Below are 27879 nucleotides of genomic sequence, written 5' to 3'. Positions count from 1 at the left end.
CTGGCCCAATGCGGATTGGCAGACTTCACACACGCAGAGAATTAAGATAATTCTCTAGTATGCAGGTTTCCTTCACCGATTGACACGTGATATTTAATTTCTTAAAATGCACTCAACTGAAAAGTTTGAGTTGCATGCCCCGGACCGGATTCGAACCCACACCCTCCGGAATCGGAGGCAGAGGTCATATCCACTGGGCTATCACGGGTAACCCTTCTAAACCTTCCTATACTTCATTGAAAATATGTTAACAAACGCCCCGCATTTTCCGTTCCCATGGGAATACAGGGATAAAAAGTTTTCCAATGCGGGATACAGACCTTCAGTTTTAACTGTACAGTCGAACTGTTATACGTAACGAAAAAATTAAAATGTGTTACCTCTTTTTAATATTTGTTTACAATTTACATAATTAGAAACACAGGAGTTATAAAGATTTTTGAAAGCAGCGTGCATATCCGTTTAGTAGTTCTGGAGATAGGAGATTTATATAGACAGACAAAAATTTTAAAATTAATTCATCCTTTCTGATGAATTTTCGATATTTGAAAAAATTGTACAGCCAAAAGTATTTGCCCTCTTATTACGAGTACAACAATAAAGTATTATTATTATGTACGAGTATAACAATAAAGTAAAGGTCAATAGGAAAATTTGTAACTAAAGTAATATATTTGGTGAAGTTTGTTAACTTTTGCTATTTTCTGTTAAGAATTAAAAGCAATTTTAATAGTTTGACTACAACAAAGGGACTTTGCCGAATGTAAAATGAAAGAAAATATTTTACAGACCAACAGTCTTTATTAAAGATAATTATTTCATTAATCATTACTTTTATAAATACAAATTGAGAAGTACCGTTTCACAACAAAATAAAGCCTATAATTACGCAGTTCAAATTATATCACTTATCACTTCATAACAAATGTACATTGTATGTATAGACGGGCCGGTCCGGCCGGTGCGGTACGGTCAGGGCACGGTCTGCGCACGGTCAGGGCACGGTCAGGCGCGGGCGGGCGCCTCACCTGCTGAGCGAGTGCGAGCGCTCACGCGAGCCCGAGCTCTCACCGTTGCACCGCGCGCGGTCATTGCCTGCAACACAATCGGTTACTGATTAATATCACTGTTATACTTACTGCATAATATTATCATTCCATGAATATACCCTGTATATATATGTCGGGGCTGACCACTCAAGCTACATCTACCACAGAAGTCACTGAAGTCACGGAGCGTAGACAGAGAACCTCAGAACATCCGAACATCCACATCGATCGCACATAGATTAATATTTGAGAAGTTCATAGTTACTCGTATTAATTCATAAACATTTTAAATAGAATAGAATAATTACAATTCAATTCTATTTAAAACTAGCGGACGCCCGCGACTTCGTCCGCGTGAAACTCGATGTAAACTTTCAACTACCTCTACCCTACCCCTACCCTACCCAAAAAGTATATAAAAAAAGTAAAAAGTATCCTATGTCCTTCTCCTGGCTCTAAACTACTTCCCTGCCAATTTTCAGCTAAATCGGTTCAGCCGTTCTAGAGTTATAAGTGGAGTAACTAACACGACTTTCTTTTATATATATATAGATGTTTATGTTGATGTTGATGTTTATGTTGACAGACGTCCTGAGGTTCTCGGTCTACGCTCCGTGACTTCAGAGACTTCTGTGGTAGATATAGCTTGAGAAGTCAGCCCCGACATATAGAATAAGATATATAAAGAAAGATCTACGTATATATATATCTCGCTATTTATCAATAACTATTGGGTATATTTGCTATTCTGTGGTTCTAGATGAATTGCAGGAAAGTTCAATTCAATAAATAATAAGAAGTATGTATAACAATTATTTTCACGCCACATCAGTAAACCTCCATGTTGGCATGATTTATACATTTTCAAGCAGTAAGCCCTTAATTAATTTTTTTTAATCTTAGCTGTTCACTAAACACACTAAAATCCGTTCACAAGTTTCAAGTTAATAACTTCAGACAAACAGACACGGCAGGGGCTTTGCCTTACAATATATAGATTATAGAGCTTAAACAAAATTAATTAACAATAGCAGTAATATAATTATTATTGACATAGGAATAATATATTTCTAGCAATAGTAAATCAAGCCAGCGTACAAGCTGCCTCAACTTCAGCAAATAATTGTGATAATTTGCTAAATAAAAATAAAGGAACACATGAACATGAATCAAACATGACAGTGATATGAACTAAATGATATTATGATTTTTAAATAAACACTATGAATGTGAACTATGAGTGAATTCATGCTAATTTACTTGTCAATGCTTCAAACTTTGTGAGAACAGTGCAATCATTCCAACTTTACGCTGCCTAATAGAACAAAATACGGTCATTACAACTTTTAATTATTTTCAAACAGCCGCGCGTCTAATGCATATAGAGTGGAAAAAATATTCAAAATTACTGAGCAAATATGCCAATAGCAGTAAGTCTAATAAAGGACATCTCGCTTTTAACTTAGTCGAATAGAAAGGAAAGGTTACGCTTTGGCCTATACTCAAACGTATACTAATCAAACAGACATGATTTATTTGTTAATGAAAATTATATAGAAACCGCATAACAGACTCCACGCCAGCGCAGTTTTTTTTTAAATAATGTTAGTGCCTTAGGCTTTAAATGGGACCTCAGCGGCATCACCGGGGTGAACGCAGAAGCATCGCCTGATGGAGCCCGAAGGCTGAAGCAGAATACATGGGCGGGACGACTCTAAGGGCGCCTCCTCTGAGACTCGCACCCCGGCTTAGAGGACCGTTCTGGTAGGGAGATTAGGCGTGATTGTATCAGTTCAGACGCCCCTGAGATTGTGAGTTAAAAAGCACAATATGGTGACAGATCACCCTATCGGTGACCTTGATATTTGACGTCACTTGTGTTGCTTGGGAAGTAGTTTTTGTCATCTTAAGGACGTGTTTTGGACGTCTAATCGTGCGGGGTGTGACAATAGAGGAGTGCGAGAGGGGTGCGAGGCGGATGCACGCTATATTGAAAATGATATGCCTTTGCTGTCTGTTTCTCATTCACTCCCGCCAGTCCTCATACCCTGCACCTGTACTGCGAGGGGAGGACTTTATATATTGGGTTGGCTATAGTAATTTAGTCTAGACAAAATGCGCGATGCATCAATTGATGTCATATTGTTGTACGCAAAACAACAAGTTTTACATACAGATACAAGTTTTAATGACCAGATTTCGCTATGAGCGTAAAATTAATTAAATAAAACGTGGAAAAGAATATTTAACAGAAAACTAAACAACAACATTATTAAATATTTCCATGTAAAATAACACAGTTTGTAAGCGAAGTTTATACACACAGACACGATAATTAATCAAAAGAACCACATGTTACACCATGTGTTTTGTATATTAAACGAAAATAAATAAGCTGTCGGAAGCATCTAACAAGGTAAAAGTGGCCTGACCTAAGAAATGATGGCCTTGTAAACTGGAATCCTATAACAAAGAATCTTTATCACACATCGGCGGGTTTATACTATATGGTGCTAAACAAACAAAATATTAATTTTGCGTATTTATCCAAAAAATATATGTAAAAATTATAAATTAGTGTTTCAAGAATCGAGTGGTCGAAAGCTAGTTGTGAGCATCAAACTAATTTAAGTCAAGTATTGAGATTATATTTCCAATGATTAAAACAATACATTTTATTCCAATATCTTTTCTACAAACAAAGGTCGACTAAAATGTTTCAAAAAGTATTCAGTTTGTTTATTTCATTTAATCCTAACTTTAAATCTTATGCCATATTTGTACCTCACATTACTGAGTGACAGTAAATACATTATAAAAAATCACTATGTCGATTGTATATTTTAAATTTCGTTAATAATACTACTCATTTTTCATTGTTGTGTTAAGAAAACTATACACTAAAGATGATGGAACTATATGATAAAAATATATTTTTTCGGTTGATAACTAATAACTAAGATTAGACTACTTTTGATGTAACTAAATGCGTAATGTGTTCGCGCTTCAGCCGAGATAGCTTAACATAAAACTGGCTACATTCCACACACAGTCCTTTGTAATGTTTACCTGTGTCCGAATCGGATGCTAAAATAGCATAAAAAATATCTTGTTTTATCAGATTTCGATATTTTAAATATATATTTCAATTTAAATGCACATTGTATGTATTAGATTCAATGCATACCGCTTACGGGTTAATGCAATATAAGAGTAGTCCATCTTTAGTCCAACTGACAAACTTAGAAGTATAGTTTTTTATTTAAACATTTTAACTGCTGTAAAATTTAAAAGTATCGTGAAATTTTTAAATTTAAGGTAAGCATTTTTTATTATGTTCGAAGTTGTCTGGTGTATTTTATCAAGATGATATTGTATTATACCTATAGTTTTATTTTGTGATGTTAAAAATTACAATTAAATAGATTTAAAAAATTCAAAATTACATACTAGAATTATGTTAACCTAGTTTCAAGTTAAAAATCTAATCTAATAACTAACTATATAGCTGCACAATCTCACGTGATAATCAGCAATGACAGCTTGCTGAAGAAGGGTGCGATACTAGTTCTTATGTAATTAGTCTGAGTACTGTTGCAACTTCAGAGAGGACTGGTTGCTTGGCGCGGTGTGTACTGCCCCTCTGATAGGGTGGAGGACTCACCTAGCCTCTGGTGCACGGGCAGTTTGCTGAAGAAGGGGTGCTTGAGCGCGTCGCGCAGCGTGATGCGCTGCGTGGGGTCGTACTCCAGCATGCGCGCGATCAGGTCGAACAGCTGTCTGTGCTCTTCGCTGTTGCCTTGCAGGTACCTCTGCAAAGATACATCATCCAGTTGAGGGATAATAATAATAATCATCATCATCATCATCATCATCATCATCATCATCATCATCATCATCATCATCATCATCATCATCATCATCATCATCATCATCATCATCATCATCATTATCATCATCATCATAATCCTAGCCTGTTTAGAACTGCCTAATCATCATTATCAGCCTACTTGAATGGCCCCTCCCTTTAACTCCTTCGGTCATATTATATTCTTACAGGACCGCCGCTATCACATGTAATAAATTACAGATTAATTGATAATAGCAGATGGAACGCACAGAACACGACGGTGTCGTACCCGTCACAAATACAAAATTCAAAAACTAATACATTCTCGCGTCAGCATGACTCTAAGCGTCGCATCAGTAATTTTCAATATTATTCAAGAAGAATGGCGTCTTCTGTTTTTAAATATTTAAAAAACTGTTCTCAAAAACTAAAGAAATAAGATGGGAGTATTTTTTATTAGTTATTAATGATTATTATAGCAATTTACGTAATTGTTTTGTGTCAAATTTTGAAATACAAATTATGAAAAATGTTTGTATACAGCACGCAGTTTGTAAAGACTCACTCTGTTTCCTCTGTGTTATAAATAGACAATTACAATTTCCCAACACTGGACTGGGCCAACAAAATACACTAATAATAATGATGATGATGAATACTAGGATTTGGTTCTTTGGTTAGCGGGCTTAGCGTCTTAATTTTTTACTTTATAAGAATCACTATCAGATTTATTACTTAATGATAATGGAAAGTAGTTTACGTTTTTCTCGTGCTTATAAAATATATTAAAAAAATCATTAACATCGATCGAGATTATAACAAACTATAATAATAAGTTATTAAGTTTGGATATAAAAACGGCTTACGAGTCATCTTTGTCATATACACACAACTTTTGTTTAGTAAGTTTAAAAATTCGTTATGATTTCTTCAAAAGCAAAAATTTTAGGCCGCTGAAAGATTGGTTACATTCTTCATCTCGTCTCATTGTTAATGAGCAATAAAAAAAACCATTTGCTAAGACTAAGACCAGTGGGTCTTAGTATAATAGCGAATTATTTTTATAGCATGTATAATAAAAAAAAGAGACTTACCGACAATGGTTTACAATTTTCTCTAACATATCGTCCAGCCGACGACTTTTCATCCCAATCTAATTTACTATGATAGAAATATTTTGTTCTTGTTTTTCTCGCCATTCTGAAATAAAATAAAATCATATGGTTAAAAAAAAATCATATAGTTTAGGCGTGAATATGTAACAAACAAAAAGTCACATACGCATTTATAACAACGGCTAGTTTTTGGGTTCACAATACAGTACCAAGTTGAATAAGAATAAGAAAATAAGAGATTTGTAATTTTGACTAATCACGACTTTTGTCAGTTTTTGAATTATAGTGAAAGTTGACGGAACCAACAGGTGGCTTTACTAATTTATTACAAATCTATCACCTATAAGAAAATAATGTTTCTAAAATCTTTTAGAAACTAAAGTAGGAATATGGTGGCCGCCACGACACATCTCGTGACGAGATACGAGTATATAAATATACTAGCGGACGCCCGGACTTCGTCATTTCGTCAGCGTGGAATTTAGTTTTTCACAAATCCCTCGGGAACCATGGATTTTTCCGGGATAAAAAGTAGCCTATGTGTTAATCCAGAGTAAAATCCATTTCCATTCCAAATTTTAGCCAAATCGCTTCAGTAGTAGCTGCGTTAAAGAGTAACAAACATCCAAACATCCATATTAGTAGGATAGTAGGGTAAATATTATATAAATAAAATTATGGGGGTAATTTTTTGTCAAGTTATGAGATATCGATAACACCGCTCACTTTTACATAGCAACAGAACGAAAGAGAGAGCATTATTTTCCATTCCGCCGCTATTGATCGACAAATATTTCGGGACAAATAAAATTGTCCTGAAATATCGCGTTTCGTGCATCTCAGACTAGGGTATTCACGATTCGCAGCAACATAGGCTAACCAATAGGCCATAGAGCAGTTAGTTATGTACCTGCAGGGGATGGGCCCCAGGATGCGCTCCATCATGGCGAGGTGCTCCCGGTTGTCGTGCGTCTGGAACAGCGTGTTGCCCTGCTGCAGCTCGAACATGATGCAGCCGATCGACCACACGTCGCACGGCTGCGACCACCCCAGCTCTGCAAACAATATGGTTCATTGTGTAACTTTCACCAATTACTCTTTTCTCTTCTTCTTTATTTTTCCTCTTCAAACAGTGCGTGTTGTCAGTGATGACCAGTGGTTTCACAAGACTTGGTCTCTAACTATGGGCCTCATAAGGCTCACAGCCGCACATGAGGCGATGGTACGCACTACGGAGATTCTCTGCGTGATCGCAGAAGTCAAGGATATAGTTTAACGAACGAAGCTGAAATGGACGGGGTACTTAGTTTGTAGAGCCGATGGACGTTGGAGTCCCAAGATGCTGGTATGGCGACCCCACACTAGAAACCGCAGTGTTGATTCGCTGGATTCAGGCAGCTCAGGGTTGTTATATTTGGAAGTCCCTACAAAAGGCCTAAAGCCCTGCAGTGGACGTCCATTGGCTGGTATGATGATGAATGAATTACTATGTCGACGACAAGTGTTTTCTACACTTGTCCCTACATTCGAAAGTCAAAAATTTCTAATATATCGATAATTACGAATATTATCCTCCTTCTGATGTTAGAAAATTTTCAAGTGTTACAGTTAGACTGATCACTGTTCACTGTAGAAGTTCAGTGTAGAATTTTGTTATTAAACACTTTTTAGTTATTAATATTATATTATTTATTACTTATTTCTTAGGGATTATTTAATATTATAGGTTACAATAAAAGACCACACTAAAACCGGTTACCAAAGTGTTGTGGTCATTTTCTCAGTTGCTGTCATTCAAACTTTATAGACTTTTTTTTTTTTATTCTTTACAAGTCTAACTACAATCTCACCTGATGGTAAGTGATGATGTAATCTAAGATGGAAGCGGGCTAACTTGTTAGGAGGAGGATGAAGATCCACGCTCCTATCGGTTTCTACACGACATCGTACCGGAACGCTAAATCGCTTGGCGGTACGTCTTTGTCGGTAGGGTGGTAACTAGCCACGGCCGAAGCCTCCCACCAGCTAAAAGACAACACAATATAATATGTTGCCATTCTTACATCTTCCCCCTTCAAACAAAATTATAATTACTTACATAATTTTATCTCTCCCTTTTTAAAAAAATTATAATTTTACCATTTTATATATCATACATAAACATACATAGCGAGTCGCTAGTAATAAGTACAGATTATTTACCTAATATAACCTCTGGCGCCCGGTAGTGCCTCGTGGAGACGATGGTGCTGTGGTGCTCGTGGTCGAAGGTGGCGCTGCCGAAGTCGATGAGCCGCACGTCGCTGCGCTTCACCCGCCGCATCTCGTGCTTCTGCCGACGACAGATAGCTCGTGTTAATCAGGGAATTAACATCATCAACAATCAACTTTCGAATATTATGTAAGAACTAGCTGACGCCGCGCCGTTTCACCGGCGTGGTTCCCGTTCCCGTAGGAATACGGGGATAATATAATTATAGCTTTCCTCGATAAATGGGACACAAAAAGAATTTTTCAAATCGGACCAGTAGTTCCTCTTCAGCTTTATAATATTAGTATAGATATTACGAAAATGTTTACGTCACAATTATTATTGTTATTATTATTTACACTTGACTATTAGGTGCGGGGGGATAGTGCCTGGTGTCTTGAAACACAGGTTTTTTACCCAGTGCGATCTCCAGTCCCCACATTATCTAAATATAACCTAACACAATTATATTGTCATATATGAAGACGTGTGCGCGCGGCATCGCTACCCCTCACCCGACCCCCGCTGACAATCGGGAGTGTTACGAACGAATTTGCCAAGTTATACAACTATCAAATGTTAATGGATGGCTTACGGCGGCTACAAAGAGTATGTTCTCTAGTTTAAGATTTTTTAATCTACAAGTTATCACTTGACTACGAGCTCACCTAAAGTTAAGCGATGATGCAGTCCAAGATAGAAACGGGCTTATTTGAAAAAGGTACAATTTTATTCTACCCATACCTCTGACGGTTTCAACACGGCATCGTATCGTAATGGTAAAGCGGTACGTTATTGCTCGTAGGGTGGTAGCTGGCCACGGCTGAAGCCTATTACGGACCAGGCCTGAGTCAATTTAGAAAATATTAAATTCTAAACTGACTTGTGCCAGGAATAGAACCCAGGACTTTTCTGAAGATAATAACACTTCCAACTGCACCAGAGAGGTCGGCAAAACATTGAGGTCGGTGTTCCAAGTTAGATGTAGTGCTGGTACAGCAGCTAAAGCGTAAAGTAAAGAGATAAAGCTTGCAGAAATGCAGAAACAATCTCTTACGTAGTGGGAAAAAGAATGAAAATAAACTTTTATCTAAGATAATCGTCCCAAGTAGGAAGAAGAGCATGGACGAGGGAATTGATAGCTGATCTGAAACGCTGATTTAACAGACAGAGGTGGATCGCTGGCTGAAGCAGGCGTTTAGTGGTCACAGGGTGTTCAACACTTATCTATTCGCAATTTCAAAAAATTGCTACTTCTGCGGAGAGGACGACACCCCAAGAGTGTGCACTGAGATCTGTGGCACAGGGGACACACAGCGCCGAAAACTTCCAAAATTTGATAACGCGTATGCCGAGTAGCGGAGAAGTTTGACACACTTACGCACAAATCATAAGAGAGACAGTGAGGACAAAAGAGATTGAGAAGGGAAAAAGATGAGATGAGGAAGAGAGAAAACTCTTAAAAGCGGGGCATGAAGTAAAGCATTGAGTACAGAAGAGGTTATTTTAATCCGTGCAAGTCAGACATGCCCTGTCGACAGGCAAGAGTACGCAGGGATTTTTTCCTCCTCCTTGAGGAGGAAAAAAAGCACACTGTACACAATTCGGTACGTACCTTCTTTAAAGTATTATATATACTGACGATCTCGTAGTCGCTGTCTACGAAGAGTATGTTCTCGGGCTTGAGGTCGGTGTGCGTGAGCTTGTTGTCGTGCAGGAACAGCACGCTGTACACCAGCTGGTACGCGATGTGCCGCACTTGCTCCAGCGGGTACGGCTGGTAGTTGTTGTCCTTCTGAAATAAACAAACACGCTCGTATTCAGAACGAGTTGGAGACAATCGACGGAACTTGTATAAGACATTAAGTGCAAGTGTACTTAATGCATGTGTAACGCTTAGTACAATGCTCGCCACGGATCTTTATGTTTGTGAAGTTAGCTGCAGAATGAGTATGAGAATTCGTACAGACGCAAACACACCCGCCCGCGCTGTGTGTACCGTTATTGATTCATTGCGCAGTTATTTTTGCTAACTTCACAAACAAAGATCCGTGGCGAGCACTGTAACAAAACTGATCCGACTGAAACCAGTTAAGAAGTTTTGTACACTTGTAAACTTGTAAAACTTTCAACAAAAGTGACCAAAGGTGTACAAAACTAATTATCTCTATTGTGAGTTCTAAACACAAAAAATCCAGGCAAAATATCATTTAGTGCTAAAAGTTTTCGATTTAAAACAACAAACCGACACTTGCATTTATTTGTGGATAAAACGAAATTTTCCAAAACTAATTTGTCAGTAAATATAAATTGTCCTGTCGTAAGCGCTTAACTTGTCTAACGTAAGTAATTAAATATATCACGGAAGTCAACTATTTATATGCTTATGAAATTATATTACAGTGAGTATAAACCTATCGACAGAGACATTACATTAGGTACGAAAAACAAGTTACTCACCAGGAAGTCAAATACACTTTGTCCAAGCATCTCAAATGCGATACACATGTGTCCGTGGTACTCGAACCAGTCTAACATCTTAACACATAAACTGGAAACAAACAGAAAATCACAATTAGTTTCACATGTTTGTAATGCTATTACAAATATACTATTAACTAAATGAATATTGAGGGTATATAATTGTCTTAATGTTAGCACATTCATACTAATACATGCCCCGCAGTTTCACCCGCGTAGTTCCCGTTCCCGTAAGAATGGGGCATAAAATATAGGCTATAACTAACACTCATAAATAACGTGGCTTTCTAATGGTAAAATAATTTTCAAAATACTGTTCAGTAAATTCAATGATTACCCTATTACATACACAATATCACAAACTTTACCTCTTTATAATATTTAGATATTATATTAATAGGCATTTAATAGTTTTAAGTTTTGCGCATAATTTATTTTTAGATTATAGACGTATATAGTAATGATGTAAAGTTAGCCTATTTGAATTAAGATATTTCTATTTCGGATCGACACATTCAAAGGCGCAAAAATAATAATTGACAATAATTTGAAACGACCCGCCAATCATGTCTTCTCTCAAAATATATCTTCTAATATATTTAGACTGTACCCAGAATAGAACGTAAACTCAACTGCAATAAGTAAGTGCCTACATGTATAAAAGGACCGGACGTCGATTTATTAGTCAGCTGGCAGCACCCTTAGTACAATTTTATATATTTGTGTAAAACGATATTCGATGTAGAATTGCTTTCATGCATAAATATAAAGCTGAAAAAGTTCGTTTGTTTTATGAAACGCGCAAAAAAAAAAAAACCATTTATTGAGAAAGTGTGACATGACGGATAGCAGCGACAGTATTGTACCATTATTTTCTGGTAGAGGAAATACTTCGAGCAGGTCCCAGAACTTGTGACCTTGGGAGTAGCTTTAAAGGATTCTTTCAGAATGCAAAAACACCTACTTTCCCTGACCAACATGTACTTCATGCCCACACTAAACAATTTGTGATAAACAATAATTACAACACAAAACATTATTGCACAAAATCACTAACGCGACTATAACAAACAACTGAGCTCAAGTCATCAAATACCCTTGATGACTCGATAATTTTACCGAAACCGAGGGGCGCAGCTAGTAACGAAATAAAATCAAGTAGGTATATGACAAAGGTTTGATATAAAGCGATGATGCCTAAGTTGAGGCGCGCTTGCCTAGAAGATGCCTATATTTACTCTTGCTCTAAAGGTGCTCGAATCATACACCAACTAAATACCTTACTGATGTAGTTGGTAGCAAAAAAAACGTAGATGCCATACGTCATTGCAACCACATAAGGATGTACCCAAATAAACAAATTAGCTACAGCTAACTAGCTAGCTTTTGAAATGTCAATAGTCAAGACCGTTCACAACTTCGTTATTATGTCACAAACGACTTCAAAAAATAATCTTTTAGTTCAATCTCTGAGAGCTTACGAAAACCACCTTCACGGCAACATATATTATGCAAACTCGTCCTAGGGACACAGATCGTGAGCGAGACAGTGAGGAAACATCTTTTTGCACGTATCGATTAAGAAGCGAAAGATGAAAAGAGATCCAGTTATCGGGGCGTGCGGTGGAAGCGATAGGTATTTTAGTGTTTCGGTTGACACCGGTCGGTGTTTCTGGCGCTCGGCCAGCGGCGGTCGGCGAGCATCGCGTCGCGTACAGCGGAGCAAGGTCACATATTGACACCAGCGTCAGCCTAGCCGTCATCTGCCCTCACAGGAAACTATCGATGCGCATTGATTTTTTGCGCTCGTAGTACGAATAGCCGTGATATCCTAGTGGGAATAGTAGTGATAGCCCAGTGGATATGACCTCTGCCTGGGTTCGAGAATCCGGTCCGGGGCATACACCTCCAACTTTTTAGTTTTGTGCATTTTAAGAAATTAAATATCACGTGTCTCAAACGGTGAAAGAAAAACATCGTGAGGAAACCTGCATACCAGAGAATTTTCTTAATTCTCTGCGTGTGTGAAGTCTGCCATTTCTCATTGGCCCAGCGTGGTGGACTATTGACCTAACCCCTCTTATTCTATTTATTATTATTATTATAGAGGAGACTCGAGCTCAGCAGTGAGCCAAATATGGGTTGATAATGATGATGCTGATTGATTTTCAACTGATCTACACTGTAGGCGGTCAGTGCCGGGTTAAGGTAACTTCATGCCCTAAGTAAGCTTCCTATGTGGCCCTCCCCCTATCCGTAAGTAAACTACTGATAAATAATACTTAATTAAACAAAAATGATAAGTACCATAGGTAGAATATGTATTTTAGAAGGAATGCCCTAAGCAATTGCTTAAATAGTTTATAGGCTAATCCAGGACTGCAGGCGTTGCGTAGTTATTGGGACGATTTAGTTAAATAGTGTTAATTGATTGATTTGTTTTGATCTAGCTGTTATTTATCCATTAGAGGTATAATTGCGTCATTTGCTAATTAAAGATTACCTTCTGATGACAAATAATATCGAGCGCGTGTCTAGATGTATGTTTCGTTTAAATACAACTCATCACCTCAATTGGCTGGATTGAGGTAATGACGAATCTTTAGACTTATTTCAAACCCGTACAAATATCCCTGAGATACCCAAATAAATACTACTAACAATAAATTGAGAAACAATAAATGCAAAGCTTTCTTAATTAATAATGTCAATTATTTATTAATTAAATTGAGAATATATTTAATTTTTGCGCTATTAATGCCATAAGATCACACCCCGGGAAAGAATAAAATACTTATCCGATTTTCGAGATTAAATTAAGAAATGGAATTGAATTTTATAGGCAAACTTATCAAGCTGGTAAGCAGGTTAACAATTATATCAAAACAAATATATTTCTGTATTTTTGAATTTGGTCAAAAGTCTAATACTCGGACCAACAGTTCCAAACATCTGCAAAGTCTTCAATATATGAATATATGATATGATTCAATATATGATGGGCGTTCGAAAATAACTCTTAACTCACACGTATACAGTTCATTTAGTACTGTACTAAAATCAATTTTTACTATGTCATTTAATGGGCGCCCAACGCCTTGAGCTGTGAATTTACAGTTTGATACTGTTTTATTAATAAACGCGGAATAAGCAACATCTTCGTTTACTATTTATTTGCGGCAACTACAATGTCAGACATGCCTGTGCCGGAAACAATGAAAATAAGAAGATAAAGTAGGTTCCATTCTTTCCACTTGAGATATTTCAAGAAGAAAATAACGGCTTATAAAATAACCAGCCTGTAAAGCCCATGAAGCCACATTGGATCAGCGTGGCGGGTCTAAGCTCCATATTAACTAGTGGACCGTTGAAATAGACTGTTAAAGGTGATTAATTTATAAAAACACATCAACAAAATTAATTTAGATAAAAATAAGAATAAATAAATAACTAATACTTTCAGGGACGATTTTAACACATTCTGTTAAGTGTTCACAAAATTTTCTTTATTATCTATGCTAATATTAAAGAGTTAAAGTTGTTGCTTGTAGAGGTAATCTCTGGATTTACTGAACCGATTCTGATTTTTTAAGCCACGTTATTTATGAGTGACATAGGCCATGTTTAATTCCCATATTCCTACAGAAGCGGAAACTATGCAGGTGAAACCGCGGGGCGTCTACTAGTTTGTCATAAAGTAAGAAAGTGACAAAACTTACGAAGGTAGTGAAAATCAGCCACAAGTCTTAACTTGTGCCCGTGTTTATAAATCAGCCTATTTTTTTATCAATGGCCAAATCAGGGCTAGGCCTTTTTCCTTACAAGAAATAGGAAATTTAAAATTTTAACCCTCCACGCTTCTTCCGAGATGGATTAGCGGTTTGCGCGTTTAATATTATTAAAGTACGTACATATATATGATAAAAATTAATATACGAGAAAGTTGAAATATACTCACTTTTTACAATCAGGGTCAATGTCAGCTAACTTTTCTAAAACATTAATTTCTAATTTTGCAGCCTCTCTGTACTTCTCAACATTCTTAATTATCTTGAGAGCCATCCTGTGCTCCCTGAAAACACATAAAATATACCATTTTATTTATGCAAATACAAATATACACAAAATATAAAAGGAGTAGGTACTACTAATAAAAATTAGTAGTAGGTACTCCTAGGTAAAAATTCCATAGTCTTAGAAAGATTATTTTTAATTTTAAATACAAGAGATACTTTGTGTAGCAGTTTCATTTAGCAAACCATGGCATAAGTCCTATAAAGTAGTTGGAATATGTCTGATCTGACCAATAGATAATAGGAAGATTCTGTTCTCTAGATCTAGTTTGGGCATACTATGACAAATATCAGTGAACATATTTTATTAATGAGATTTGTTGTTTTTGTATTCAGTATATGGTATGAGTTTTCATAGTTATTCACAGTGTGAAAGGATAACTGGGTTCTCAAGTGTTATGTGCCAGTTTCTTAAACATCCCCAAACTTAATTTATTTGTATTTCATTATCAGTACACAAGTACTAGCAATAAATCCCCCTAGTCATCAGTGCCTATACTACAGCCTTTCTTTAATGAGTACTGTTTACCAACTAACAAATTAAAAATGAGGGTATAAATCACTAATCATTTCACACCTAATAATAATTATAATTAACTAGTTCATAAATTAATGAAAATAAATTTGAATAATAAGCTTAGAACAATTAAATAGGGTTAATATATTTTATATAACATTTTATAAACAAACCATATAGAATTTAAAATAAATAAGTTATGAAATGACATGCATTTATTACCTTCATTTCAAATTTCTTTGTTGGTAAACAGTACTCATCAAGAAAGGTTGTAGCATAGTGTTTTTTCCGTTCATGATTGTACCAGTAATACTGTGCAGCTTCTTCGTACAATCAATAAATACATTATATTATTATATTAAGTAAAAATTAATAAATCTCATGCATTAAAAAACTGCAAATAAATACAGTTACAGTCCGATACAGTTTTCTCGTACCCATTGTGAAAGAATATAAACTTCAGTAATTAGTTTACAACAGTTTCATTAAATATTAACATTATTTTCTACATGGCAACAGTATACAGCTCCTGCAGATTATTGACACCTGACTCGAATGACGTTTGTACTGTGTTTCGTTTGATTGTTTGGTAGCCAGGTGTCAAGTTAATGTGCACGAGATATATGTCTCATTGTCCGAAAAGAAATATTTATTAATATTAACGATATTTTGACAATGGCCGGCAGAGGAATGGCGATCGGCGAGTGGCTAATATAAACAAATGAAAATAGAACTCTATTAATCGATACGGAATGCTATGCCAAACTTTGTTTATGAGAGACGGTATTTTAATATCCACGAGACTCATTGATAAATAACATTATGGAGAAATTAATTAAAAGTAACAATCTGTGTTGCAAAACCGCGCGAACTAGCGGATGATAAAAACTAATACAGTCTCTTTTCTTTACGATATTGCAAAAAAGCATTAAATATGAAATAAATTAATTAATTAAAATTTTTTTATAAAAAAAATTATATTCCAAACCGTTAGAAACAGAGTAAGATGCTTGAACCCTTCCATGTAACCCTTTTACATTTCGATTTTCAGATAAATAAACAATTAGACACCATTGTTACCAAATTGTTACTATGTAAATGGCATAAGTGTACAACAAATGAACCATAATCAAAAACTAATTATTCATATACTAATATTAATATTAAATAAACATATCCAAAGCGACAACTGTTATATTATGTTCACCAATGAATTGAAAATATGAGACACCAAAATATAATTAAAATATTCATAAAAACGTAGACGTTCATCGAACCGACATTCAACGCAAATATCGTGTATAGTTTCTTCTACCTCAAAAGTCACTTTAGATGTGATTATGTTTACACCACAATAATCTTTGTATTTGTAAACTTAGCCCTCATTCGCAGTCATTCAATGAAGGTTTACGGAATCTTGGCACAGTTATACAGGAGTTATACAGGGGATGGGTGATATAGAATCCCGTTTACAAACAAATAGTTGCAAACACTTACAAATAGATGATAATTTCTATACACATTTCTGCTTTGCTAACACTTCACTAGTTTCACACACAGTCAGTCGGTTGACTGGCGCTTGTCTGTATACCGTATACCTATTACAATCACAGCAAAACTGTCTTTCAAAAAGAAACCGGAGTTTCTTTCTCACAAATCTACAATCATAAATAGTATGCGCCAAACTTAAAGTCCGTTCTAAACACGACGCGTGGGGATGTAGTAGCAATGTCCAAGCTGACTAGACGTTTGCTAGCGCTCAAACCACTCGACGAACGTCTACGTTTAAGAAACTCGAAAGAAGTCAAAAATTACGCTTCTCTTATAATTTACTTTCATTTTATTGCTCGTTTTTATTACTACTTTCATTTATAACATCACAAAGTTGTATCAAAATTAAGATACGAGCAGGTATTATAAATTAAAATATAGCAAAATAAAAAAGAAAGTGTGTAAGGAAAGAAACTTGCAACTTACATTTCCAAGTCCTTCACCTCGACCACCTTGCCGAAGGTTCCTTCACCGAGGGTCTCGATGATTTTGTCTGCAAGAAACCAAGGCACGACGATTAGATCGCTGTACACGGGACAAAGTTATGCTGGAATCTCGCGTTGGTTTTTTCAAATGTTATGACAGCTTTGACATATACACAAATCAAAAAAGAAAAAACATTTAATACAAATAAACTATGTATCACCGGCTGTCATCAGCAAAACCAACGGATCGTATCGCCAACATAACTTTAATGAATTATTAACAGAGAGTTAAAGATGTCGCAGTTATTTGAAAATGAAAATAAAAAACCACAAGCGGTAATTAAATGTAACAAAAAGAAAAAAAAGTTTGAAATCTCAAATGATCTGGGCTTGACTGATGGTAGCGACAATATTTTTGTCACACCGAGTTTCTGTCCTCTTTAAAAATTGCTAGTGTATGTGTGTGTGTGACGAGATTTACATGAGTGTTTAGTGTGTGTGTGTGTGTGTAGTGTATGAAGTTGACATTGGTAAGGTACGGTGTGGACACGAACATCTCGCTCCCATGACATATCCGGGCCAGTACACCAGGTGGCCGTCCTTGTCGTCCTTGACGGATGAGCGTGCTCGGGAGCTCTGCAAGCGCCGCACCGACCGCCGCCGCCGCCGCCGCCAGCGCCGACACGCCACACGCCACACGCCACGAGCACCACCAGCGCACCAGCCAATGCCACGGAGAGCGCCACGTTCGCCACGACCCGAGTAGTGTTGTACCCAACAATCAGACAATGGAACGGTTGCCCGTCAGACAAGCGACAATTGGTATGGTGTGTACATGCTGTTACACAGCCGCGGAAGGACGTGGGACCGCGCTCGGCGGACGCCCGAGGGCTCAGCTCGGGTGCCCGCCCCGGCAGCGCCGCTCGGAGGATCGGGAGGGGTTGGGCGGACGGGTGCTGGAAGAGGAGTGACATCCTCACACACTTTTCCCTTTCACCATAACCTAGCACTCACTGTTTCATCATAGTTATTCAGTATTCAATCGATTCTGTCTAAGACTTGTTATTATGTTATTCACTTGCCAATAAAAACATATTCGCCGGTACTACTAACGTTTCCATGTGGAGGTACGCCGGGATTCTTTTTGGTTTTTGCTTTAGAAAATAGATTCACGCACAAGAAGGACATGTTAAATTTACAAACACTCACAAACAATTTAAATACATGCACTATCATGGCAAGATTGTTTTTTATTTACGTTACACTGTCTTGAACACATTAAACTCGTAAATTGTGACTGACATTTGTTATGCAGTGCACAATGCTAAAATGACATTTTTTATTTTACTACCGTCAAAAATTTTTCACTCGCATGACTTATTTTTTCAAAGAATAGTACTTGAAACGTTTGCAAAATACATACAATTCTTTAGATTTAAACAATTATTTCAAAGAATCTGTAATTACTTTTAATTAGTAACATTTAACTAAATATTTAGAGCGATAAAAATATTAAGATTTATATTTGTAAGAATAAATAACTTTGAAAGAGTGTTTCATGTATGCCAACGCATTTATATGACATCGGTATGGTATCACGCTGTTTGTTTGTCCGAAGCCTATGTTGCTTCGAAACACGAGGTCCAGGATTCGAGTCCTAGGTCGAGCTATGGAGTATTGAGCTATCTTTCTTCCTAGAAATACTCAGCAAAGTTCTCAGACCGAAGTTAGAATTATAGTTGGACTAGACCCCCTTACAGAGCACGGCACGTAGTTCAATCATTATCATTAACATCTGATAGTCATAGTCATACAATTACGATAAGCTTGCGGACTGGCATGGTGGGTCTAGGCCCCATAGCCTGTCTTATAAGGAGGAAAGCCTGACGCTTTAATGGGCCTTTGAAATAGACTGATAATGGTGACGGTTGATACTATTAAACATCACGGACCAGGTATAAGTTAGCGGCACACAGACGCAAGCGGGTTTAGCTCGTGCTTACAGGCGGCGTGGCCGCGCGTCGCGTGTGGTGGCGCGGCCGATGGGGCCGCTGCCGGCCCCGCAGCTCAGGGGGAAGCGCTACCACATCACCAACTCCGATAGGCTCCACTTTCCTCGGCATCAGCGCACTGGACACTCCATTCGGTTCCTTCTCTGTGATGCGACTGTAAACTTCGTCCAAGTGCGCATACTTCATTATGAGGCTTTGAATTTCTTTTCGCCGCGTTTCGCGTTCGTTGAGCACGCGGTCGCCGACCGGAGTCTTGTCGTCGTCTTCGTCGCTGGACGGAAAATATATTTGCTTCTGTCTGCAGACGTCGTTGACGGGCGAGGAGGCCGGTGTTTTGGTCAGGTTCAGCTTGGCATCGTTGGCTCTGTGTTGCGGGGGCGAGATCAAGTCCCGGGCGCCCGACTGTATGCTGATGTCGATAGGCCTCAGAGACAGTTTGCCTCGTTTGTTATCGCTTGCACTCTTTTCGACTCTGAGGGATCTTCTGTGATGTTTGCGATACACGCTGTCACGGTCTTTCCCGTAGAGAGGACGTTCTTTAGGAGTTAAATCGAACCCATTCTTATCACTTTGTTTATGACTAGATAAACGACGATCGGTCGTGTTTCTGAACGGAGTTTTATCTCTAGTTTTCTCGTTCGACAAATTGTTTCTTTTGAACGAACTCTCACCGAACACTGCCGTCGTGAAACTTCTCATTAGACCTCTGGAAAAAGTCGACGGATCAGGTTCCAACGTTTTGTCCCGATCCTCCCTTTCCTTCCTAGCCCTTTCCTTTTTCTGTACGGCGATTCTATCTAGAACAGAAGAATATTTATCTTCCAAACGACTACGCGTGGTACCTAACAAAATCGTGCTATCTAAATTGTTATTATTAGTTTCCTTGAGAGGATATCGTTTAGTGAGAGGCGATGATTTATTATCTTTCATGTGAGCTCTCCGGAATGAGTCACTGCGGCTGAGAGCGCTAATACTCGGATGGGAATGCACAGGTGATGTGTCGATTCTGGTTTTGGGCGAGTTGAGGTAACTCGAGTAGTGTCGCTCGTCGCTGTACTTCTTCGCCGCGGCGGCCGCTGGGACGTACGACTTGTACGGGGACATGTTCGCCGCGGTCTCGTACCGGCGCACGTTAGACAGAGCGGAGCTTTTGCTAGAGAGTAACTTGTCGTCGTACCGGTTACGGGCTGCGGTGAGCTTGGTGTCGACGATGTTTTCGTTTTTCTCGGACGGACCTCTGCGCGTCAAGCGGTTCATGATGCTGGAGTATCCGTCGGACAGCAGCTGCGTGACGCTGGTGGTGGAGGAGCGGTTGTAGCGGCGCGGGCTCGTCGGCCCGTTGCCGCTCACGTTGGCCATGTTTGCGGCGAACAACTAAACTATACGAATGTAAAACACTTCAACCCGGGTGTATCACATAGTAATTCTTGAAAATCATACTTCCACGTTTACAGGTTGTACGATGCCCTCGAGCATTATTAATTGGGCTTCACTCGTGGCACATAGGGCTCAGGGCTCAGTACTGATATGTATCGGGAGCGGGCGCGAAGGGATGTGAGAGAGATCAGCGGCGCAGAGAGTGCGGCCGTCGGTGCCAAGTAATGGTCGCGGACTAAAAATATCAGCAACCCGTGGGAGCGCCCTCCCGCGCACTCCGAGGTGCCGCCGCACGCGCATTTTCGTCGCATTACACCCGCCACTCGTATAAATACTCCTTTTACCAAACTTAATACATTTTTAATGTCATGTTTGGATTACGGATGTCATTTCTAAATTGCTTGGAGAGAGGCCTGGCCCAAAATATGCTGATAATGATGATATAAATTATTTGTGTATCAAGGCATTTCTTTAGTCTCAGCTGTGTCATTTTCACCGACACATTCTCATTCTAATTATATTTCACGCGACGTTTCTAAAGTGAAACGTATTTGTACAGCGGTTTTTCTTCTAAAAAGGGATAACAATTTAGCACGCTGTCCCAATATCGTATTTTTACTCGCGCCTGCAACACAGTTTTTCCTTGGCGATAGCATTAGGCCCGAGAGCCAAGACGATTCTGTCAATAGGTAAGCGGTTACTAATTGGGTCAGTGGAGCGGTGTATGAAACTGAACAATTAGTTAGCACGTGCGTGGGCCACGGGAACACGAATGGATCGCATCTTCCCCTTAATCTGTCACTCGGAGTTCAATGTTTATCTCTAAACGTTTATCGTGTGCGATAAACATAATCTGAATTAATATGTATTTTATCAGTTATTCAAATCCAATTGCAGGTTGTGAAATCGGATGCAAGCATCGAGACACGCGATGGATATCTCTCATATGACACGAATACTTTGCGTGGCGTCTCGTGCTTATCGTATCGTAACAAACATTTATATTAGTTGTCTTATCATCAAGTGTGGATGCTTCTCAGTTTTTTAAATGTTCAATGATGAAATATTCCTTGTTTTATAACATTTTGCGATCCACAATTGTGCCGGAACAGTCGTCCGTCCGATCGGCTTGGCTCAGCGGAAGCGTCAGTATCGTGCACATTCTGGACATTGTTATCGTTCGTCGATTTCATACCACTTGCATACTGTATACCTACTGTATCGTTGTATACTTTCCCCGAGCTAATATTTTCAACCGCGCGCCGCATACATTTTTTAACAAATACCAGGCTAATAATGGCCTCGTAAATAAACGTTGATCGATATCTATGCCAAAGAAATACACACAGAATTGGATATTTCTCGAAGGCACTAAATAATTTCTAGATCTAAGAATGCATGAATTTTGCACGTTAATTGTTATAGATTAGTTTAAGAACGCGGACTTCGATCAAGTTGTGGTATTTTGTGAAGAAAACGTGTGTTTTATATCATACGTAGTTTTTAAAGGCGGTGAAGAATTGTTTACAATCTAAACGGATTTTGATTGAACAAAAAAAAAAAAGCAAAAACCAATAGTAAATAGGGCAATACTTATATTCCGAGTAGAGTATAATTTATCAGCTAATATTTAAACTAATCATAATAATGTAGTAGGTATATACGTTGAACATTTAAAGAAAGTTGAGGTTAGAAAATAATAAATTTCTTATAAAAAAACATAGGATTATGGCAATATTCGTACCTCGGGAAAAGAAATATCCTCTGTCACAATATAAAGCAGATATGGATACAACTTCTGTGCAAAATCTTTAAGGGCGTTTACAAAGTTAACTGACATCATTTTGTGCGCAAAATAGCTCAAAGTCAATAGTAACAACAACACTGATGCTAGAGACTTGTCAGCCAACATGAGCGAATAGCACAGCTTTAAAACAGTGTACATTTTGAGCGCTCGGCAAACACATTTTATCACATATGAAATGAAATGTCTGTTTGTAGAGACGCTTTCATTGCGCCAGCTGTTTACTCTGTTAGCAACTGCACGGCACAATAAGACGGGGCGCAGGTAAAACGACCCCCTGTGCGATTGGTCTGAAGCTAAACAACCCCACCTTTGTAATGACGGTTGTGAAAACACGTTTCGCCTTGTGATAAAGTTAAAAATTGGTTGATATTGAAATTGCATCCCTACATTGTTATTATACTGTTATCAGATTTCTGTACACTATCAAACGTTAATCCTGCCACGATAAACAAGACTAGACTTGGAGACTGACCTTGCCCGCGATTTTACTACACGCGCCGTCGACGTCGAAAAGGATGTCGGCGACGACGTTGAGGAGTTTCGCGATATCGTGCCACTTGCAGCCGTGCTCCTTGAGGAACCTCTTGTACAGCTCATAGAAGGAGGCCATGCGGAGCGGCAGGCGGATCCTGTCGTGTTTCACTGCGATCTCTGTCATATTCGTACACTAGTAATCACTTCACAGGTGTGTGGTGGAGCGAAAAGCGTAAGGGGCGAGCGGGTAGGCGTCCGGCTGACTAACAACTGCGGCCGAGGCTATTAACCGAGTGCACCACAATATTAGCTCAGCTGTATACACGACGCGTATATTAAATATTATACACTTTATTAGAATAAATACAATAAAAATGTAATAAAAACAACTTGTCACAGATAAGTCAGCGGTGTGATCAGTTCGCGCCTGTCAACGTCTAAACGTAAACTGAGAGGACAGTCGTCGTCGCACTCCAATTAAAACATGGTTAATGGAGCGAACAATTCATTGAAAGCTTTCGGTTGAAACAGGATTTATCCGCGTGTCAAATGTACCGACCGATATAATTTGCAATTGTTTTATATTTTTTCCTTAATTATATTTGGATGAAGGGTTTCAGAGTTCAACCTACATTTTTGGACGATGATTTCGCAGCTTATATCTATTGAATAAAAATATTACATACAGCTATCATGATCTATTTGAAAATCAAACACTGCTGCAATTATTGACATGTTTACATCAAATTATAGTTGCAGGGGAAAAAAACCAATTCCACGAAGACGTGGAGTAATTTTAATTTGTCAAACATTGGTCACAAGATAACACTACGGTTGTGTAAAAGTTCAACCACATGACCCTAAGTGTGTCCAGACATGGCGTTCGCTAAAGGTCCGACATCCGCGTCTATTGCCGACTGATTAGTACCTACTACCTACGTGATGTTGGTCAACTAAACCAGTGATCACGATACGTGCGCGTGTTAATAAAGCGGTTCAAGCCCTAACGACTAACCATATAGTGACATTAGGGAACTAGTATTGTAATACTTTTGTTAAACGTAATTAAACTGTAGGTAGGTGTCAAATTGCATGAGAGACCTCAGCGGTTCAAATAGTGAACTAAAACAAACAAACAATTTAATAGTTGCAATATTGACACTATTCATTATAGTCCACATTCTACAAGATTTTTGAGTAAAAGAAGTAAGTGAATATTGACATCATGTTCTTAAACAAATAGAAACATGAAATGTCAAAAATGTCTGACTCTTTTGTTGAATAGTAGGTAAATAGACATACAAATCTCTGCTGCAACAAACATACCGAAATTCGTTATACCTAATACCTACTCCTTTCAAAGTTGATGATTCAAAATGTATTCAGCTCATTTATCTCATGTTCGCAGTAATGTATCATTTTGCAGCATTTGTCATTTGTTTTGCCACGTCATATATTGTTCAAATTGTGTACCAAATGCGACTGGCCTATTGTCTTGACATGAGACGAATTTCATACGTAACACAGACGACTAATTTGCTTCGCCCTCTAAAGTCTTTGAAATTAAATAAAATACCCACGTACTTATTGTAATTTTCCTTTCAATCATAAAATAACAATATAATTACTAATTCGTTGTATTTGGCAAATTATTTTATTTCAATTTAAACTTATTACATACCTAAGAAATATTCTAATAACGGTTATCACAAAGGGTTTCCTGATAGTTTATATCACGAGGTTTATGTAATCTTCAAGGCGACAGCTACAAGATCACAACTGAATGCACAGTTAATTTATAGAGTTTTAACCGTTTAATTAATGATTTTGTTGTGTTCAGTAGGTAGATATAGCCTCAATGTTGATTGTAAAGCCTGTGCTCATTAACTGCATAAAAACTTTTATATGACTGCATAAAATCTATTAATTGACTTCTACTAACAATATTAAAGTAAATATTCTCAGTCTATTGATTGATCTTCTTGGGAGCTTGAAATCGATTGAAATTTCAACGATTTTCTATCAATAGCAAACGCTAATAACTAACTAACAACTAACGTGGATTATAGTATCCTTACAAACGCCAGTAACTAACGTGGATTTAAAGTATTCTTAAAAACGCCAATATTTAACGTGGATTATACAATTAACCTTACAATTAACCCAAGGTATAATCTACTTAAATAAATTGAACGTTAGTTTCAAACAAATCTGTAATATTCAACAAATTTTAAAGTTTGTAAATAGTATAGATAGAATGCATGCGAAATATGTAAACGAAGATGTTAGTAACTGAATCACGCACCGACTGAATGGACTCGAATGCAATTTGGCACACTACTATACTATGACTTATATTACATCCCACAGGATTTAAACTTTGACGTGAACGGAGTGTGATCAATATTTTGCTAAATACCGCGGTATTTAAGTTTGATTTATCACGTATAGTTTTCATATATAGATTTTTTTATATAAGATTTGCGTTTTACCATGATCTCACCTGATGGTAAGCATAGATATAGACTTGCCTAGATGTCTATTCACTATTGTTTTGAAGATACCCAAGTTGCCGCAAAATGTTCTCTTCGCAATAAAAACGTCACGTACATCGGCTAGCAAAGAAGTGAAAAACAAAAATATACGCTCGTTAGTTTGATGCAAACAAATTTTACGACTTCTCAGCGATTTGGCAGAGACCTTGAATCGGAAATTCAAAAGCGAGCTACAAGTATATGTCAACTAAACGTCGTTTTCAATTATTTATCAGGATTTACGGCACCGTCGCCAATTATGATTTATGAGAATTATTACAAGAAAACCCCATAATAAAAACAAAATTTAAAAGTTTCTATACTTAAAGAACAAATGAACGGGTAATCCTGACACTACAGGATTTAAAAAATTAAAATAACACAATTTAAATAACACAAGAAAATCATTTCGAAACTCGATTTGCTAATGTTACTTGCTACTAAATTAAATACGAATCCGTCCAAACGTACCTAATACCTACGCTGAAACACAAGTTGCAAATTAGTTATTTCATAAGGACATCGATTACACTACTACAGTGAGAGGACGCAACGTAAAGGCTGAAGAAGAAAGTTAATGCAAACTGCCAACGAAGCGTGAACATTCGCAACGGCATGACGATATCGGCAGAACGACAAGGCCGGCCGGAAGGAACAGCGCATTAACTAAACACGATAGGCTAACAGAGTATCAGATAGGTTAGCCTGGGCACGGGCACACTTATCTGAACCTTGCATGCCGAGCGTATTAACCATTCGCGATAGCACCCCCACTGAACTTGACCTTGGGGTGCGCCTAGTACCTGCTATCACTAAATTGCGAGTTTGCTTTGATTAGCGTTTGTTTTTTCAATACGACTACAAAATCATCTATCCTCATCTTAACACATTACGTTCACAATATTTATTTATTTTAAAGCATTTCTCGATTTAAAAAGTCAGTCAAGACGGCTTGACGGCTAGAAGAACTAAAGTTAATACTTTGAACAAGTGATTTTTTGTATTCCGTGCCTTATCATTGTGTATTTTTTTAATTAGATGCGGGAAGTTTTAGTACCGGTAGAGAAGAACCATCAGTCACGGTGATTGTTTTATCAGTATCAGATATCATTGCTACTGCATGGCCCTCTTGACAAGGTAATTATATCATGCGGGATCTTTTTTACGTTGTTTTATTTATAACAGTTTGTGATAATCGAATAGGAACATTTTACTTCTTATTTCATTGTCTATAAATAAAGTTATATGTTAAATCCTTTAAATTTCAGCTTTAGTAACTTATCTACTTCGGCAGTTAATTTGAAGTATAAAGTTAGTGAATACGAAACGATCTCATTATTATCATATCAACATTAAGATAACGGTTATCTTTTATTCTGAGTCAAAATAATAGAGTCAAAAAATAGTGCATAAATTTTATAAAATAATATATACTTTGTATAGTTAGTATCTGGCACAAGGCTCGACAAACTCCATGGTACATGACTTGTCACGGTAGTGCACTCTAGGTCTGCAGATTCATACTTAAAAAGATTGCGAAGGTCGCTGTCAAGCCCGTGTTAAAACTGGTAGCCTGCGAAAACTGGGTCACAATAACAAGCAGAACGTCTTTAAATACAGTGAAATTATAATGTCAAAAACTTGTTACAAGACTGTTTTGTTCAAAACAAATGGTAGAAAAACTAAAATTGCTGCATTTAATGAATCTAGTGAAAGAACCCAACTTCCTGACATTGGACGCCGAGTATGAAAATAAATTGAAGTTTAAAAAATAGACCGTTTTGATATAAATTAGTGTTTATCACATTCGCCGGGAATGTAAGATATTGCCGGGAATTTTGACGTTATGCCGTCTGCAGTGATAAAACAAAGCATCTGTCGAAACGTCACTGTAACAGAACACTGTTTACACAAGAATGTCCGTAATGAAATCAAAAATAACCGATACCGAATGGCTCCAGAAGGTTGTATTAACATGTGAATTTACAAACATTTACTGACCAAAAAAATCAAGCGCCGTTTTTAAAACTAAAATAAAGCCAAAGATTATAATTTTCAAAAAGCTTCAGTTGATTACCGATTGTTCAAACTGTACAATCAGTAGAGCGAAAGCCGTGTGACGTCATCTACGATCAGATATACTTCGTACTGTCTCTATCTAGGCCAATTCAATTTATTTCAAAGCTCTCTTAATGAATGTTAAACAGGTGGAACAAAATCGAACACTAATAGAGCTCTCTATATAAAACAATGAAATTAAAATAGAGTGAAAGTTCAAGTTTAGCAATTGAAACATTAAGTACTTAAGTTTTCATTCAAATTTAAGGAACTTATTACTAATTTACGAGTATTGTTCAAGAAGA

At 37.5% G+C, this 27879-nt stretch overlaps 1 protein-coding gene across 4 annotated transcripts in view; it reads right to left on the bottom strand.

Annotated features, from left to right (window-relative positions):
* Positions 1–781: 781 nt before the first annotated feature.
* Positions 782–27879, bottom strand: part of LOC112049794 (dual specificity protein kinase CLK2) — a 58822-nt gene continuing 31724 nt past the window's right edge. For 2 of the 4 annotated variants that reach the window (XM_052883910.1, XM_024087843.2), the window contains 10 exons: positions 17867–17948; positions 17314–17380; positions 14705–14818; positions 10726–10816; positions 9881–10060; positions 8217–8346; positions 6925–7069; positions 5994–6099; positions 4714–4861; positions 782–1095 (listed from right to left, as the gene is read on the bottom strand). In XM_052883910.1, coding sequence (XP_052739870.1) covers positions 1025–1095; positions 4714–4861; positions 5994–6099; positions 6925–7069; positions 8217–8346; positions 9881–10060; positions 10726–10816; positions 14705–14818; positions 17314–17380; positions 17867–17948 — 1134 coding nt within the window. In that variant the 3' untranslated portion in view covers positions 782–1024. Of the gene's footprint in view, positions 1096–3481; positions 3513–4713; positions 4862–5993; positions 6100–6924; positions 7070–8216; positions 8347–9880; positions 10061–10725; positions 10817–14704; positions 14819–17313; positions 17381–17866; positions 17949–19315; positions 22932–27879 lie in introns of those variants that run through there. The other 2 variants (XM_024087852.2, XM_052883909.1) reach the window with 2 other exon arrangements.

The sequence above is a fragment of the Bicyclus anynana genome, chromosome 10 (assembly GCF_947172395.1).
Source record: "Bicyclus anynana chromosome 10, ilBicAnyn1.1, whole genome shotgun sequence".
Classification (NCBI taxonomy): Eukaryota; Metazoa; Arthropoda; class Insecta; order Lepidoptera; family Nymphalidae; genus Bicyclus; species Bicyclus anynana.
Note: the sequence above shows the minus strand (reverse complement) of the source record. Positions and strands in the feature narration are given on the sequence as shown.